General features: G+C 48.3%; 1 protein-coding gene across 1 annotated transcript; it reads left to right on the top strand.

Annotated features, from left to right (window-relative positions):
- The first annotated feature begins 14678 nt into the window (after positions 1-14678).
- LOC112880511 lies at positions 14679-16311 on the top strand. Its single transcript, XM_025945156.1, has 2 exons — positions 14679-15039; positions 15955-16311. The coding sequence occupies exons 1-2, from the start codon at positions 14756-14758 to the stop codon at positions 16010-16012; spliced, it is 342 nt and encodes a 113-aa protein (XP_025800941.1). The 5' UTR covers positions 14679-14755; the 3' UTR covers positions 16013-16311.
- The last annotated feature ends 84 nt before the right edge of the window (positions 16312-16395 follow it).

Genomic DNA, 16395 nt, shown 5'->3' with positions numbered 1-16395 from the left:
AGGAAGATATGCTGCCGCTGTTGAGCTGGTGCTGATCTCAGGCATCACACGTACAACAAGCGCGAGACGACGCTGCCGTTTCACTGTTCCTGGGCCGTGAAGGAAAGGTTAGCCGGTTTGTGGGCTCGGCGGCGGGGCGGCTACCTCTCTCGTGGGCCGCATGATCCACACAAGACGACCCGGAAATGATACAGGAGGCTCGGGACAACGGTTCACTGTGATGATGTAATTATGTATATAGACTGTTGCTCGAGCTAATTAGAATTAATATAAAAATAAATTTTATAACTAATAATTATAATTACTTTCATCTATTAATATTTAAAATACATATTTATTATTATCTAGTTGCAATAGATTTTATTTTTATCACATATATTTAATTGAACCATTTCTTTATGAATTAGTATTTTTATCTCTTCTCTCGTACCTGAATACATGGTGACACATATCATGTGTAGTATTTTTATATAAATAATATACTAATAGCGATAGAAATAGTGATTTAAAATTTTATATTAGTGCATTTTAATATTTTTTACAACTATATAATTTAGATTCAGATCTAAGGGTTACTTTAATTTTTTTTTAATGTTATAATTGGATAATCTATTTGCAAATTTAGGGGTTATTTATTTTTATAATGACGTAGGTGGGTAATTTATATGAAGATTAGGAGGTTACTTTAATTTTTTTTATAATGGCAGAGGTAGGTATTTAGATACATATTTAAGGGATTACTTTAGTCTATTTTTATAATAGTAGATGTGGATAATTTATTAGGAAAGATAACAGATCCAGTAACTATTATAATTAGAGTTGTCGGATTGATGATCAGATGTTTTTATTTTTTTTGAGAATTTTTAGAATTTCTCTAAATTTTTTAGAGTGTCTATTTACGATCTTAGGCGGTTTCAAGACGTTAAGAGTACTTATCTGTCACACTGCTTAGAATGCAAAGATAGGGATACGCCTGGTTTGATGCCCAAAGAAAAGGAAGGCATGGGCATTCGAGACCCTTTCTAGGCAGGGGAACCTTTTTAGCTGGGGGCTTTTTGGGTGCTCGTTCAGAAGGGTGAGTGAAACATGGAGCAGGTGTGCACAGCGCCCAACGTTAAAACAATGTTACCTCCCACGCGTAGTGATCTAGCCACGCTCCCAATTGCTTCATGGTGTGTTGCTGTTACAACAGGCGGTCAGTTTCCGTTAGATTCTATCCGGCCTCGTTCTCTGCTGCTGGGCGATGACAGAACTTTCCGTTTCCTCTTTGCTACAGCAAAAAGAAATACAGTCGTTCTTGAGAGTGCCCTTTTACTACCGATACTGATCCGATCCCTCCGTCTCAGGTCTGCAGCAGTGAATCAACAAGCGGAGTTGGAGCGCAGAGCGTGGCAGGAGGGATCGGATCGTTTTCAGGGAGATGCTCGTCGCCTAGCCGTGACAAACCCGCTTTCGGTCCTCCCAACCTGTTCATCTGCCTGCACTGCAACAGGCCACCGAGCACACTCATCATCATGGCGAAAAAGGCTGCTCGCTCGCCGGTCTCCAGAGAGCCCAGTGTCCACGCGCACCTCTGCGATCTGCCGGGTGCGTGCCGGCCCCTTTTGGCTCCAGTACACCACGGGCGCGCCGCGATGCCAGCCGGTCCCCGTGCCGTGTGCATCGCATGCACGCGAGACGCGGGACATGGCTCGGCAGCGGCCGCGCTCGATCACAGTTTGGTGGCCGTGGCGGCGGCGGCGGTGGGAAAATTTATCCATCGCATGTACGAGAGGAGCTCGAGGCCCATCCCGAGGCACGTGCGGTCTTTGCAACTGCAGAGGGCCCCCTCGTGCTAGGGGCCCCAAAATTAAGCCAATTACTTTAGGTATATACAGGTCTATGGTTACAATACTCCTACGGTCTATAAGATGGATCTCAAAATCGTATCATGCCGAAAGGCCCAAACTGCATTAGGCGGCACGATTCACCGTTTTATCTTTCGATTCCTGATCTGCCGATCAGCCCTCGCGTAGACGTGACGACCCACCGGCGGCGGCGGCGGCGGCGGCGATGCACCTTACCTTGCGGTCCCACCTTCCATTCCAGTGCTGCTCCGCTCCGGCCGCTCCCAAATCCAAACGCAGTGCGCCGCCAAGCAAGTATGGAACGGCAGCGCCAGTCACCTACGCCCAGCCTGTGTGCCCTTGCTACCCTGTGTCGGCTCTCTTGGCTCTTGCCATCTCGAGGATCCAGGCCATCCTAATGCATTTTGTTTTCTTTCATGTTTTTTGTTTGGTTATTGGATATTGATTAGTGCATCATTTACTTCTGTAATCTAGTGTTCAAATTTCAAGGGACACTAAAAAATGATGCCTTTTCAAGTGAAGCTTATGCACGCATTCGAGCAATAGATAAAAAATTCTTATTCTATCTTATGTTGCTATAAATTTATAGTATGAATGGTTATTGTTTCATTTTAGCACTAAAATTTAGGCCTCAATTAGGATTTCGCACGGGGCCTCAGAATTCTCCGGGACAGCCGTGGGAGCTCGCCACATCGCACGGACGAGCCGCGGCAGCCAGACTTCGGGGTGGGAGTTGCTGGAGCGCCGGTAGTCACCGGCGGCCTTAGAAGAGGGGAGTGGGGGCGGAAGGGAAGACCGGCGGCGGCGGCAGTTTGTGAGCGGCAGCGTGATACCCAATGGACCAGGAACCGGGCGGGGGAGCTCGAGGGAGGTGATTAGAGGCGGTTGGGGAGGCGCTGGAGCAAAGGAGGTGGAGGCGCTGGAGCCAGTGATTGGACGAGCTGCAACCGCATTGGCCAGGAATAGATGCCCCTGCGGTGGTTGGCGACCGGTGGACGACACGCACTCACGCAGGCTGTCCCGGGGCACTGCGGCTGATAATCTGCTGATCCAGAAGAGTTCCAGACGGACGGGATGGGCATGTCCGCGCGCGCGACGCCGCGCCGCATCGGCCGGCCGACGAGGATCGAGCTAGCTGCTGCCATCATTAATCGCTCGCGGCGCGGCAGGCGGGATAGCGCGCGTGGCCTGCTGTTCTGTTCAGGGTCCGGCCGTCTCCTCGCACGCACGTGGGGTGCACCCGTGCCGCCGTGCGTGCGTACGTGCGCACGGCGATACGCATGCACATGATCCATCAGACATTCAGACCCGACGTGGGCTAGCAAGGACTGGGGACTGGGGCGGCCGAGCGTACGTGCACGGCGCAGCGGACAGCGCTGAGGCGACCAAAGCAACTGCCGGCTGATAAAAACGAATGCAGTAGAAAGGGAAGGGTAGTGGCAGCGGTTACCTGTCCACAAAACTACTAGTAGCGTGGTAGGGCAGTAGTTGAGCTACGTAGGTACGACGACTGGGCCTGATGGCCCGACGGTCCCCGGTGGTACGTAGAGCTAGTGTAGAAATCACACTGGTGCAGTAGCTCAGCTAGCCAGCAAGTGCGTAGCACCACACAATGGCATTATCGGTCGCGCTCGCTCGGAGTTTTGGACCGGTGCCTACTTCCTTCCTTCCTCTATATCTCCTTTTTTTTTGTGCAGCGTAGACGTTGGTGCGTCAGCTACCACCAGTGTATCTACTGCCTACCTACATCATTCCAATGCTCCAGCTAACTCTACCAGAAATAGTGTCGTGCTAGTAACGTTCAGGGGCGATTCGATTTTTGTTGGACCATGTATAGTTAGGACTTAGGAGCGCAAAAGAAGGAAAGGATCACTGGATCAGGCCAAGCAAAGGCAAAGCTGGACTCGAAAGAAGAATTGAAGAAAGGGTGAGGAGAGCATCGGTGGGGGCGGCGACCGCGATGTTGCCTGCTGCCTTTCGCCCTATATCCTCAAGCTCAGCTCTCATCTGGTACAAAGCAAGGCACATCAAAACTCCATGATTGCGGTGCCAAGGAATAGCTAGATCATGACAGCACCATGCTTTTTCTCTTAATCTCATGAGCACAGGACCCACATGTTTGTGCTCCTACTATCTTTATTATTAATCCGTGATTCCATGGACATAATATATGCATGCCTGGCCCATACAAGTCATGCTGCTGAAACGACGAAATTTGCACGCATGGATGCGCCATGCGTGCGCGCACGGCGTTGTAGAGGCTGCGGCATCTTGTTATTACTGATGAATGGAGACTTTTTTTAAGTCTCCACGTGAAACCGTACCATGATCCTAGAAATTCTCGTGAAAAACAGAAATGGAAATATCCGGTTTGCACCCTCGAACCACCGTAAAAGTCAGATTTTCAACCGTCAATTGTAAAACCGGGTAACAGAGTCCATCCAACTATCGAAATAGTGATTTGGCCCTTTGAGTGATTTTAAAGGTGGTTTTATATTATTTTAAAAATAAAAAAAATTCTAATTAGATCTAAAAAATCAAAACTAATCCATTTTAAATCAAAAAAATATGAAACTAGTATAAAAATTTTCTAAAAATATAACCTATCTATTTATTGCTCTATTTGAAACTTATTTATTTAAAAATAATAGGCATAACTACAAGCAACCAAATACTTTGAACATAAAAAAATTGGATCCGAATAACTGACAAGTAGAGTGTCAATAGATAGGTTACATTTTTAGAAACTTTTGATACCCATTTGTTAGACCCGGGACTACGGGACTGTGTACATAACGTAGTTCGTACAGAATTAGGGGATAGGACATATTCTATGCCTTATCTATGTTGTATTCTACTCGTATGCGAAGTAGGACTAGCCGGTACAGAGGGAAACTACTCGAGTTGTACTCGAGTACGATTCTTAGGCTAGTGTCGGACTAGGATTCATGTAACCCTGTCCACCCGGATATATAAGGGCGGGCAGGGACCCCCTCAAAATAAAACATCAACACCTAAGACAATACAAACCACCAAACAGGATGTAAGGTATTACGCACATCGCGGCCCGAACTTATCTAAACCTTGTGTTGCTTGCACTTTCGAGTTCCCAATCTCGGCGTCACCCTACATAAAACTTACCACCTCAGGCATACCCCTCGGTGGGCAGGCGGTAAAACACCGATAGCTGGCGCGTCAGGTAGGGGTGCGCATGGAAGATCCACCGGCGAACCCGATGGCATCATTCAAGTTCACCAGTGCTGTGCCCCCTCAGGGCACGACGTTCGTTTTCGGCTCGTGGGTTTGCGTTGCAGATGGTGCGGGAAATTTTCGTCGATTCATCGTCGACATGAAGCCGAAAACTCTTGCGGCGAGTTTTCATAGCGACCTTGACGAGTTTGTCGATAATCTCGATGACTTGTCAACCCATGGCTCCGCTACGAGGACCGAGGAGGAGTCCGTTCTCGACGCAATTCCGTCCAACGTTGCAACAACCTTGCTCGGGTTGGACTCTTTCCAATCTGAGGACTTGCGTAGCCGATCGCGACTCGGTCTACGCAATTCGGCCACTAATCATCAGGAGGCCAACGATTCCGAGTCCCTCTCCGCATTGGAAAAGGACTTGGACTATTTACTCCGAATCAGAAAGCCTGAAGCCACCGCACGTCGGGGGGTTGTGGGTTGTCTTGGTCACAACGGTCTGATGATCACCTCCACTCCAGAGGGCCGTTTCGTGCATTGGAAGGGCATGAAACTCTTTGACCTAGTCGAGGATGAAGACCGACTTGTAGCACACCTTGAGCACTTGGCTTTTCAGGAGGGCAGGCCATTAGCCACCGTGGCAGAGGAGTCGACCGAGCTAGTCGAAGCGAGCTCTGATGAGCTCATATCACGCCAGGTGCTGATGGCGGAGGAGGGCGAGGATGATGGCATCGCACCCAACGACGCACTCAACATCATATCCGAAGAGGAGGCCATAGCCAACGTCGGCGATGAAAACGATGCCAATCGTGAGGCACGGAGGGCCAGGAATAGAGCTCGCGCATTCTGGCGAAGGAGGGTCAACGAGCGCATGCGATCTATGCATCGCGAGCTAGACGCCGAATTCGCTACCGTAAGCGAGCGGGGCTTCAGAACTCCGGTGGCCAACATTGCCAGGGTAACAGCTATACTCAAGCGCAGTAACGATCTAAACCTGCGTCAAGCACTTCGCTACGCGCAGAGGGTTTGGATTCAGCTCGACCAACAAAACCCGGCGTCCACCGTCACAGAAGAACACGTGGGCGAAAGCCGTAGCCAGGCTCACAGTCGAACGGCAGGCGGCCATCCTTGATCTCATTGCAGCAACAACAACGACAACGCTCGCGGGAGTCAAGCCACTGGCGGGAGGCAGCAGCCACCTCCAGGAGGCAACCCGCGGCAGGCCAATAATCGGAATCCTCCTGAAGACCTGCGCCAGCGAATCAATAAAGGACGCGATGTGCGATCCATAATCGATTCCAGGCGCAGAGAGCGTGAAGTAGCCGAGAAAGAGGGTACTGACTGCAGCGACCGTTTTCCAGCGTTTACCGCACGGTTCAGCAGTTACAAGTACCTTGAGGGCTTCAAGCCGATTGGGATCACTAAGTATGATGGCAAGCAAGCTCCTCAGCAATGACTACGTTGTTACTCCACCGCCATTGAAGTCGTAGGAAGCTCCAACATCACCAAGGTCGTCTACTTTCCGATGGCTTTGGACCCTTCGCCGCTCACGTGGTTGGAGAGCCTCAGCAACAACTCGATCGACTCCTGGGAGCGACTGAAGAAAGTCTTCATTGACAACTTCCAAGGGGCGATCACCCGTACACGTACTCGTCACGATCTTGGTCGATGTAAACAGGAACGTAACAAGCTCCTACGGTCCTATACACGCCGTTTTTTCAACGTGCGCGCCACCAATGCGAATATCTCGGAGGAAGACATCATCGACTGCTTCTACAACGTCATCACCGACCCAGGCATCTAGAGAGACTTTGGGCGGAACAGACCAAAAACTGTTGCAGGGTTTCGTGACATGATGCACGACTGGTCCGAGCAGGAGAAAAAGATGCGGGAGCGGTTCCCGAGGCGCAATGACAGTAACCTGAGGCGCCCAAATGACAACCGTACCGACAAGAGCCAGCGGGACTACTCGGGTCCACCATTTCATATTTTTTATGTATAATGAATTATTTATGATTTTTAGTTTAAAATTGTATATTTTATTTTTTACAAAACGGATTTCAAATGACCAAATATGCACGATTTTAACAGTTGGATGGCCTATGTTGTCCGGTTTTGTAGTTGAAGGTCGACTTTTGTAATAATTCGAGGGTATGAACCGGATTTTTCCCATCAGAGATATCCGGCCATCAATCTGACTACTCTAATCATAATAATTATTGGATCTGTTATTTTTCCTAATAAATTACCCAACTCTGCTATTATAAAAATAGACTAAAATAACCTCTAAATATGTATCTAAATTACCCATCTCTGCCATTATAAAAAAAATCTAAAGTAATCCCTAATCTTCATGTAAAGTACCCACCTATGATATTATAAAAACAATGCAAATAACCCCCAAATTTGCATTAAAATTATCCAATTATATTATTATTAAAAGTTAAATAAACCTCTAAATTTGAATCTAAATTATATAATTATAACAAAATATTAAAGTGCACCAATATAATATTCTAAATTACTATTTCTATCATTATTAATATATTACTTATGTTATTGTTTATATAAAAATACTAACCACGATATGTGTCATCATGAATTCATATATGATGGAAGAGATAAAAATACCAATTCACAAACAGATGGTTTAATTAAATATATATCGAACACATATGGAGATATGATACAAAATAAAATTTACTGCAACGTGTTATAATATTTAATAGATGAAAGAGGGTCTGAGATAGATAATTATAATTATTAGCTATAAGTTTTATTTTTATATTAATTCTAATTAGCCTGAGCATGGGCTGATAGACTAATCAGGTTTTGGTTAGACTGGTGTCATTTATTTAGCCAAAAAATTGATGAGGATCGGACGAGTTGAAGTTACATGCCACTACCATTAGAGATACCATTGTTCAATTCCTTAGAGCACACTACTTGTGCCCTCAAAGTGTGTGTGGACATAAGCACAGCGCGCAAAGCCCATGTTATATATCTTAGTTAACTAACTGCAAAGACTATTCTAATCTCGCACGACTTCATTGTCGTATTGGATTCTCCATAGACATTTCGTTGTAAAGGGAAGCACTGCTGCGCTGCTACTGTTAGTCCACTGTAGAAGCTACCGACAACAACTTGGAACTCATCATGATCTCATCCATTGCAGTGTTACACACTTGCGCCCGTGTGTCTAGATAAAAAGACCATTGTGTAAGCAATTATACCATATATGGCTATATGCATGCTGACCCACGGATTACGTACACTCAGAAGTTAAACTACGAGTGAGCCAATGAGCATAAGGAAGCTTCCCATTTTGAAATGCCAAAGTAAACCGTGCTGCAAGAATACCCAGGGGAACAAAGTCTACAGACCAAGGAATGAAAAAAAAACAATGAATTGCACACACAACCAAAGTTGTGACTTGTTAGAGCAGACACCACTCACTCGAGTCTCCAGTTCAGATTCCAGAGACGGCGCTACCGTCCAAGGGCCAGCATACTAGTCATCAGTCAAGGAGCATCATAGGGGTGGGGTAGGGGCAGGTTTAAATTAGTTCAATTTTGAAGGACCCCAAAACAGACCAATATTGCTTGCTCGGGAAGGGAGCAAAAAAATCAAAAACATTGCTTGCCTGGGTCACGTCCCGAAGCCGGAGCAGAAAGGCGCAACAAGAAGCATGGGCATGCAGCGACAGCGGCGGCATTGGTCCCCCGGAGAAGCCAGCGGGCAGCGGCCGGCTTTGAGATTCTCACAGCAAGCCTAGTGCTAGCTTGCAGGTGACGTAAAGGGTGGCCCATCCATCCGTGCGTGCGTGCGTGCGTGCCCATGTCCGCCGTCCTCGGAGTCCGCGCACCCAAAGCGCTGTCAGTGAGTGGGATTCTTGACTGTTAGAGTTAAACTAATCCTTTTCTTTCACTTGCGATTACTACTGCGAGTACTGGCTGCGTCCTGCTACTACCTGTGATGCATGCCCATGTGTCTTAACAGAGAACCAAAACACATTGTCTGTACGGGCTGCTCGTCAGGTCAAACGGCACAGCAGCATGCGGCGTGCTTCTCAGTAAATAAACAACGCTTTGGAATCACCTCGGTTTGTTAGCAGGATAGTACTCTTTTGCTGTTGCTTGTGTTATGGGCAACGGTGTGACCGGGCAGTAAAAGAATGGGTTATGGTAATACTATAGCCCTCTGGAATAATGTTATGGTTGACCAATCGCAACTGCAAGCAACACTCTGGCCCCAGGCTTCCATTATCGAAAGAAAAGGTTTTGGTCCCAGACTACTACTCGCAAGTGATTAGCGTGATCGGTGCTCTCCCTTTTCGCCTTGGATGATGCCATGATGGGTCGCCGTTAACCAACCTTTCTCTTCTTGTATGATGTGATCTTTCGCTTGTTGCCGGGACCGAGAACCATGGACACGCTATCCCGCGACCTCAGCGACAACGGACGATCTCGTCACTCGTCAGTGGCGAGAGGCACGTTGGGCCTCACTCGAGCCCAGTTATTTACTACCGAAAAGCTTGGCGTACGAATTGTCGCTCTCATGGACTCCGTTAGTAGGCCTACACGGCCCTCGCGTAACGGGGCCGCCGGGCTGAATATTTGCCGTGCCAGCCCAGCATCATCTCTCTGAACACAAAAGGTGTCAGCCCAGCCCACTTAATACCGTGTCCGACGACGACGCTGCAGCTGTGTCAGCCCAGCCCACAACAAGAACAGTAGCATCCTTAAATGTGCTCGTGCCCGCACTAGACTAGTAGTAGAGACTAGAGAGCGGGAGTCATGGGAATCCTGCATGCGATCTGCCGTGAACAAGCAGCTATCTCCAGAGTTCAGTTCACCAGACCTCCTTACTGACGCGTCACTGTGCACGCCGGCGTGGGGCGGGCGAGCGGACGGACCGCGAGCCGGCCTCTCCGTCTGCGATGCCGAGCTACCTAGTACGGCTAGCCCGCCCTCCCCCCCCCCCCCCCCCCCCCTCTCCTCCGCGCCCAATGGCAGACTAACGATGGCGAGCCTACTGGCCTGCTGCTGTGCCGTGTCTGTTGCTGAGAGGTGAGAGAGCCCACAGCTTCCCTCGTGCTCCTGCCACTCGTCTCGCATCAGTCCCCGTCCCCGATCGGCTCGTCCCAGGTCGGCGCGCCACGCCTGCTTCTAGGATCGCTCAGTGGCATAGCTGGCGGCTCAAGGACGATCGAGCTGGTCCTCTCTCCTCGCACCGTGGGCGGCGGCTGCACGCTCCCGGCTCCCTGACCCTGACGCCGACACCCCCGCTAGCGGCCTCGACGCGTCGGTTTCTTTCTCTCTCAACAGTCGGCACTACACTGAACTGTGGAACACGTTAGAAACCTATGCGCTCCCCATCACTCCTATGTCCTATCTGAACACGCATGGCTGATGCCTGATGGACGACGACAGCAGCATCCATCACCTGGGCTCCTGAGACCGACGGCGCATGGGTCTCCTGCTGGTGGCCGCGCATCGATCGACCTCTTCCTGGGAAAGAAAAGAGGTCCCGAGCCTATCTGAACAGGGCCCTGAAAAGGGATCCGGCCGCGGAAAGAGGACGCACCCCTTCGTTTTCCCACGGATCTCGCCTCGCCGATTTGATTCTAGGCTTTGCTTGCCAATGGAGGTTTGGAGCTCATGAATCGGTCGAGAAGGATCAGTTGCTAACAAGTGATTGGCGGCGTTTTTTTTTCCTTTTTTTTTTCGTTTGTGGTCTTTTACCATCCTTTGAGTTTGAGGCCATGATGGCACGAAAATAAAGGTAGGTTAATGAGTAATGACAGTGTGGTCGAGCATTTGCCCGATTGTCAAGTTCAGGCTTCGGTGGGTGATCAGTCCCTTCAATGAAAAGATAGAGCGCACTGAGATTAGATCGTGTTTATCTTGCGCTTGCTTGCTTGCAGACAGACAGACAGCTCGATTCTAATTAAACGTGTTCGAATTGTTCCTTTTCTTCTTTTTGCATCATTGGGAAGCAAAGTAGAGAACTCGTTTCAGGCTTCTCTAGCTGATTTTGGTTTATTAGCGTACCTCCTTTTTGTGCAGATGCGTAACATATATGAGTAGTTGATTGCCATCCACACAGCTAGCCAGGTATATGTATATATGCTAACTGAACCCTGCATATGTACAAGTTGAGCTGCTAAATTTTATAAGAGTTATATAAACTTAGATAAAGACCTAAATGAAGAGTTGACAATCTGAAAAACAATCAGAAGTGCAGGCAAGCATTTGCCGTTCTTGAGAAGAAATGGCAAGTTGCTTTGCTTTGTTCAGTCCCTCCAATGGACAAGGTAACTACTTGCATATAACAAGAAGGTCAGACTAGCACATGGAGTCAGGACCGGGGACAGCTTCCAATTGGAGGATTTAACTACCTCACCAGTTCAGAAGGGCAATCTCAGATGCAATTCAGCATCACCTCCAATGTATCTACCATGTTGGTGTCCTCTCACCCTCATTTCAATTTGATTGAACCTGAATTTCCCACTTGTCTGGTGGACGGAGCGCCCTTTATTCTTTGAACAAAACCAGCAGGTATTTTCCACACTCCCTGTCATATGATGGCTCCAAAGGCCCTTTAGTTGCCACCACTAATTCAGGCAGAGCCACATGGAATGGTTTGGAGTTGTACCAAGGGATAAAAAAGGTTCTCATCGCTTTAAAGATTTTATTCATTCACTTGAAGCCATGGCAACAACCTTGGGGCATATTTTCCTTGATGGTATCCTCCTAGGTTTCTTTTTCGATCTTCGGGAGTTTTGCTATGTGAAAAAACTCCTGTCATATACTATCCTCTCCAGTTTCTTGTGTTAAAAAGAGTATGCTTTCCGTTCGCAGGTGGAATTGAAACTGACTCCCTTCGCGCAGGAAGATTACAGTGATATTATTTTCTGAAGCAACATTTGCGGTGAAATGCATAGTGTTAACACCCTTGGAGTAGAAACTTGCCATGCAACGGGTGAGCGATATGTAAAGGTGACAAAAAAGATTAAACAATGTGGCCGTTGAAGATTAATCATAGGACATGTGTCCTTGCCATTTAAATTAGCAATCATTTGCCTCCTTTTGTTCTCTTTTGTTGCTTTCCTATCTTTCCCGCTTTTCTTTTATTTTTATTTCCCTCTTCTGGGTTTGGTAAGGTCGGCTTGCACAGCCTCCGCCATGTGCCAAGTGACATCGCCCAGATTCAATGCTTCGTTGCTACCCCTTTATGCAGGGGTTTTCACTTTTCATGCAACAGCACAGTTGAATTAATAATTATGTAAAAGGTTCTTTCATGCTTCACCCAAAAACGGGAGTTACAGAAAATAGTAAAGCACTCCAAAGGGTAATAGTTGGTGAATCTCCAGACAAGTTAATTTCTTCACTGAAGTTGCACAGTTATTAATTTATAAAGGGCCGGCTAGCGTGTATATCTTTTTTAAGTAGAGATGTTTGCCTCTATATATTTATGTGACAAGAATCTTGTTAAGCTTCATGTGTTAATACTTTGGATCAATTAAAGAAGGAAAAATCCTACACGCAAAAATAAAAAGGAAACTCTGTCAAATTTAACTTTCGAGAAAACTAATATTAGCATGATTGAGACCGAGAGTGAATCACTTCGGTCCCATTGTCTCGAGCTATAATTTTAGTCCCACCTGGAACAAAAAGGATTCTAAGAAAATCTAGCACTATATGGAACTTTGTTTCAATTTTCCCCCACCTCTTTGGTTCTTCGAGATCGACTCGATACTAGACTTTGTTGATTAGGTCAAGCTAGTTTGAGTGCAAGCCTTGTCACGGTATCCTCAGTTAACTTTATATAAGTTGATCTGTTAGAAAAGTAATGGGTACTGCTGACTGTAGTAGTCTTTCTTTTACTTCTCATATGCATATCCAGCAAGATACTGCTGTGTTGGATTTGTGATCCGAAAGAGATAGAAAGATAAACAACTATGCATGCGTCTATCAAGGTTTTGCCGTCATGTCTATCAAATAAAGATAGCCAACATTTTGTAACTCTTGCTGTTAGGCGTTGATCGTGTCTGATCTTGTACCAGCTCAATAGATAGAACCAGAGAATGAGTTAAGGATAAACCCAGGGGTTTATTTTTATTTCAAAATACATATAGACCGTTTCGTCCAGAAGTACTTTACATTCCTGGCCCAAGAAAAAAGAAAGGATCTATAACTTTACCTGCGGTGCTTCAGATGTTGCTCGCAAAATGGGTCTACTGAAGGTAAAAGGGGCAGGTTTGATCTGTATTGAGAAGACCTCTACAGATTTTCTGAATGTGACCCTGCTGCAGGATTACACGTGAGTTCAGGTATAGAGCAGAGTCAGTCAGAATTAAGATTCTGGCGATGGCGCCTACTCATCCTGAAAGTTAAACTTTTTTGGCAGTGCTAGCACCCTCTCACTGTTGTTACAAGTGTTAAAGAAAAGTGTGTGCGGAAAATTGCTACAAAAACGTCTCTAATCTGCTGAAAATTTGCAGTGAGTTTTGGCCGCCCATCTGAACAAATCTCGAAGGTCATTGTGCGTCGCATCATGTTACGTGGTAGTAACACCAAAATGGATAAACAAAGAAATTACCGTGTCTGCACAAGTCAAGATGCAGGTGACGTGTAGGTGTGATCTCCGGGACCTTTATCCCAGCAACCTGGACTAATGGAAGCCTAACAGAGCTGCTGGATCAAAGTCAGAAATCACAGAAAAAACAGCACTTGTTTCATTTCGTGTGGGCTACTTGTACAAATTAAAATTGTACCTTGGATTACCTACAGGGAAAAAAGTTAAGAAATGGCATGGCCATCTGATCGTGATCGAACGAATAGTTGCGGCCCTAGTCACAAGTCGTGATGCACAAGTGGCATGGTGGTTGGCGTCTCACTGTCCAACCATGCGAGGACAACATAGATTCAGAAAACTGATACTACTAAAACTTCAACTTGCAAGTTGAAACTACGGCATGGACCGCACTGGAAATAAACAAATTCCGAATAGCCTGCTACCAAATGAAAAGGGGGCAGATGCAAGAATCCCTCTTGGAAGTCAATTATATTCTAGTTTCTCACCTACACTTAATAAGAATAATTTAGGTTCAGATATACCAGTAAACCACCTAAAACTATTGACAAAATAAATGTTGATGTTGCCCATTTTCTTTAGTGATCATGCATGCTCCCACTATTATGGGGTTTCCGGCGCCATCATTGCCTCATCCTGTACAAAAAGGCCAAGCTTTAGCTCCAACAGTTTTGTTCTTAGTGGAAAACATCGTTTGCTGAGCAAAAGCCGTAGCACAGACATGTAGGATGTTCATGTTTCAGACTCCATGGCACTTGCATCCTCTCTCACTAGGGCCGGGCCCCCTAAAATATAGGGGTGCAGACAAAACCAGACAAAGATTTCAAGGGTATTGGTAATTTTCGAACAAGATTTGGAGGCGTTCACAAATTTTCCTAAAAATTGTGGTGCTAGTGACAAGGGACAAGGGCAGTTTAGTCATTCGCGCCCGCAACTAACAAGTGGTGCGACCCCCCGGCTGTGCATATAATAAGCACCAATCCGCAGCCGCCCACTACAAACCCCCCCCCCCCCCCCCCCCCCCCCCCGTGATGCAGATTTGCTAAGCTTTCCGTTCAACGGTAAAGCAAAAACCAGGAGGAACTAGCCACACGTACGCCCGCCCGCCCATGAAGCTGTTCGCCTTCGTGAGGCGCGTGCGCCGGTCGCCGCCGCCGTCGACGTCGACGTCGACCGCGCCGGCCGCCGCGCCCGCGGAGAAGCGGCGGCGGAGGCCGTCCTCGTCGGGTTCGGCGTCGTGGAAGCCGACGCTGGGCGCCATCTCCGAGGACGCCGCGCTGACTGCGGCGTCGGCGGCGACGACGAAGGTGCAGGCGAAGCCGGCCCCCGCGGCGAAGGCCAAGGCGAGGTCGCCCCGTCGCGCCACTCGGGCGGCGAGCTACGATGACTTCCGGTGAGTTCCTTGGGCCTGGGCGCGCGTGCGAGCTGCGAGCGTGCGAGGGAGGAGACGTAGACCGCCGCCGTTGGATTTGCCGGTTTGGGGAGGGAGGGGGCCTTGGATCGCGACACGCAGCCGCGTTGACCCCGACCCGGCGTTGGATCGACGTTGTTACGTGTCACAGCCAAGCGGGGCCCACGATGCGCTTCTGTGGGCCCCAGGCTAGTGCTTGCTCACACGTTTCTACGTGAACGTGACCTTCTGGTTTGGATTTTGGAAGAGGATGGTTGCGGATAACCAACCCTGCGATGGGTCGATGGCTAGTTGATCAACTCGCGCCACCTAATTTTAGTTGGGTGCTCCAGAAGTCCACTCGAGGCTGCCCTGACACGAGCAGCCATCTCGATCGGGTCAAAGCTACTTTGCCATCCTCCTTTAGCAGCATTAGGAAACAACTGCAACTTAACTACTTGCGCACGGGCCACACCACACCGAGTGCAGCGTTGTTCCGATGGGTTCTCCACGTCCACGGCGGACAACCTCGTTATCCTTATCCGATTCAGGTCGCTCAGGTCACTCCAACAAGGCCGTGCTGTGCATGAGCAGCATGGCAGAACTGGAACCTGGGAGGCTGCTAGGCCATGATGCCTGCCACTACAGTCTGTCACCGCCTCACCGGTCACCTGAAAAAAGATCTGCATAAGCAGTGCAGAACACTGCAGATTGCAGGAGGACTAGCGCATAATAGAGCGTTCAACTCCAAACCAAGCCCAACAGGCAACAGCGTTTCAACTTGCTTTAGGGCATCTGTAGATGACGTAAATCCACCAAATCCAACAGTCTTTTCGCTCGCTTATCTTGTGTTGATCAAACCAGCTGCATTCACTGTTGACGCTGACCTCATGGTGCACGTGTCTTCTCTGCCTGCAGGCACTACGGGCCGCCGACGGTGCTGCCGGCGTTCTCGCCGACGGCGTTCCTGTTCTGAGCTCCGGCGAGCCGCGGGCCCTGCGACGGCGACGGCGCGGAACCGGTGGAGGAGGTAGCTCGTGTCGGTGTGGCTTGAAGACGACGGCTCTGCTTAGTGCTCCCAACCTGACGCTCGCAAAGCTGGTCCCCCCTGTTCCTAGGATGTGCACACAACAACTCTGCTGTTTCAGATTCTCCCCCACTTGGGTTGTGCTTTGTGCCTCTCAGTTCCCCCGTAGCCTTTGCCTTTTGGGATTCGTCTCGGTGTGCTCTAGTGATCGAGCAGCAAAATCTGACCCGTGGCCGTTTACTGAAATCCACTACACGGAGTGCCCCAACGATGTGAGCACTTTCAGCAATTCCACCCGAGTTGCTAGATTCAGACCATTTGAGGTCAAAAGC

The sequence above is a fragment of the Panicum hallii genome, chromosome 2 (genome assembly GCF_002211085.1).
Source record: "Panicum hallii strain FIL2 chromosome 2, PHallii_v3.1, whole genome shotgun sequence".
NCBI classification, from domain to species: Eukaryota; Viridiplantae; Streptophyta; class Magnoliopsida; order Poales; family Poaceae; genus Panicum; species Panicum hallii.
The sequence above is the reverse complement of the archived record's forward strand: the minus strand, read 5'-3'. Positions and strand labels throughout refer to the sequence as shown.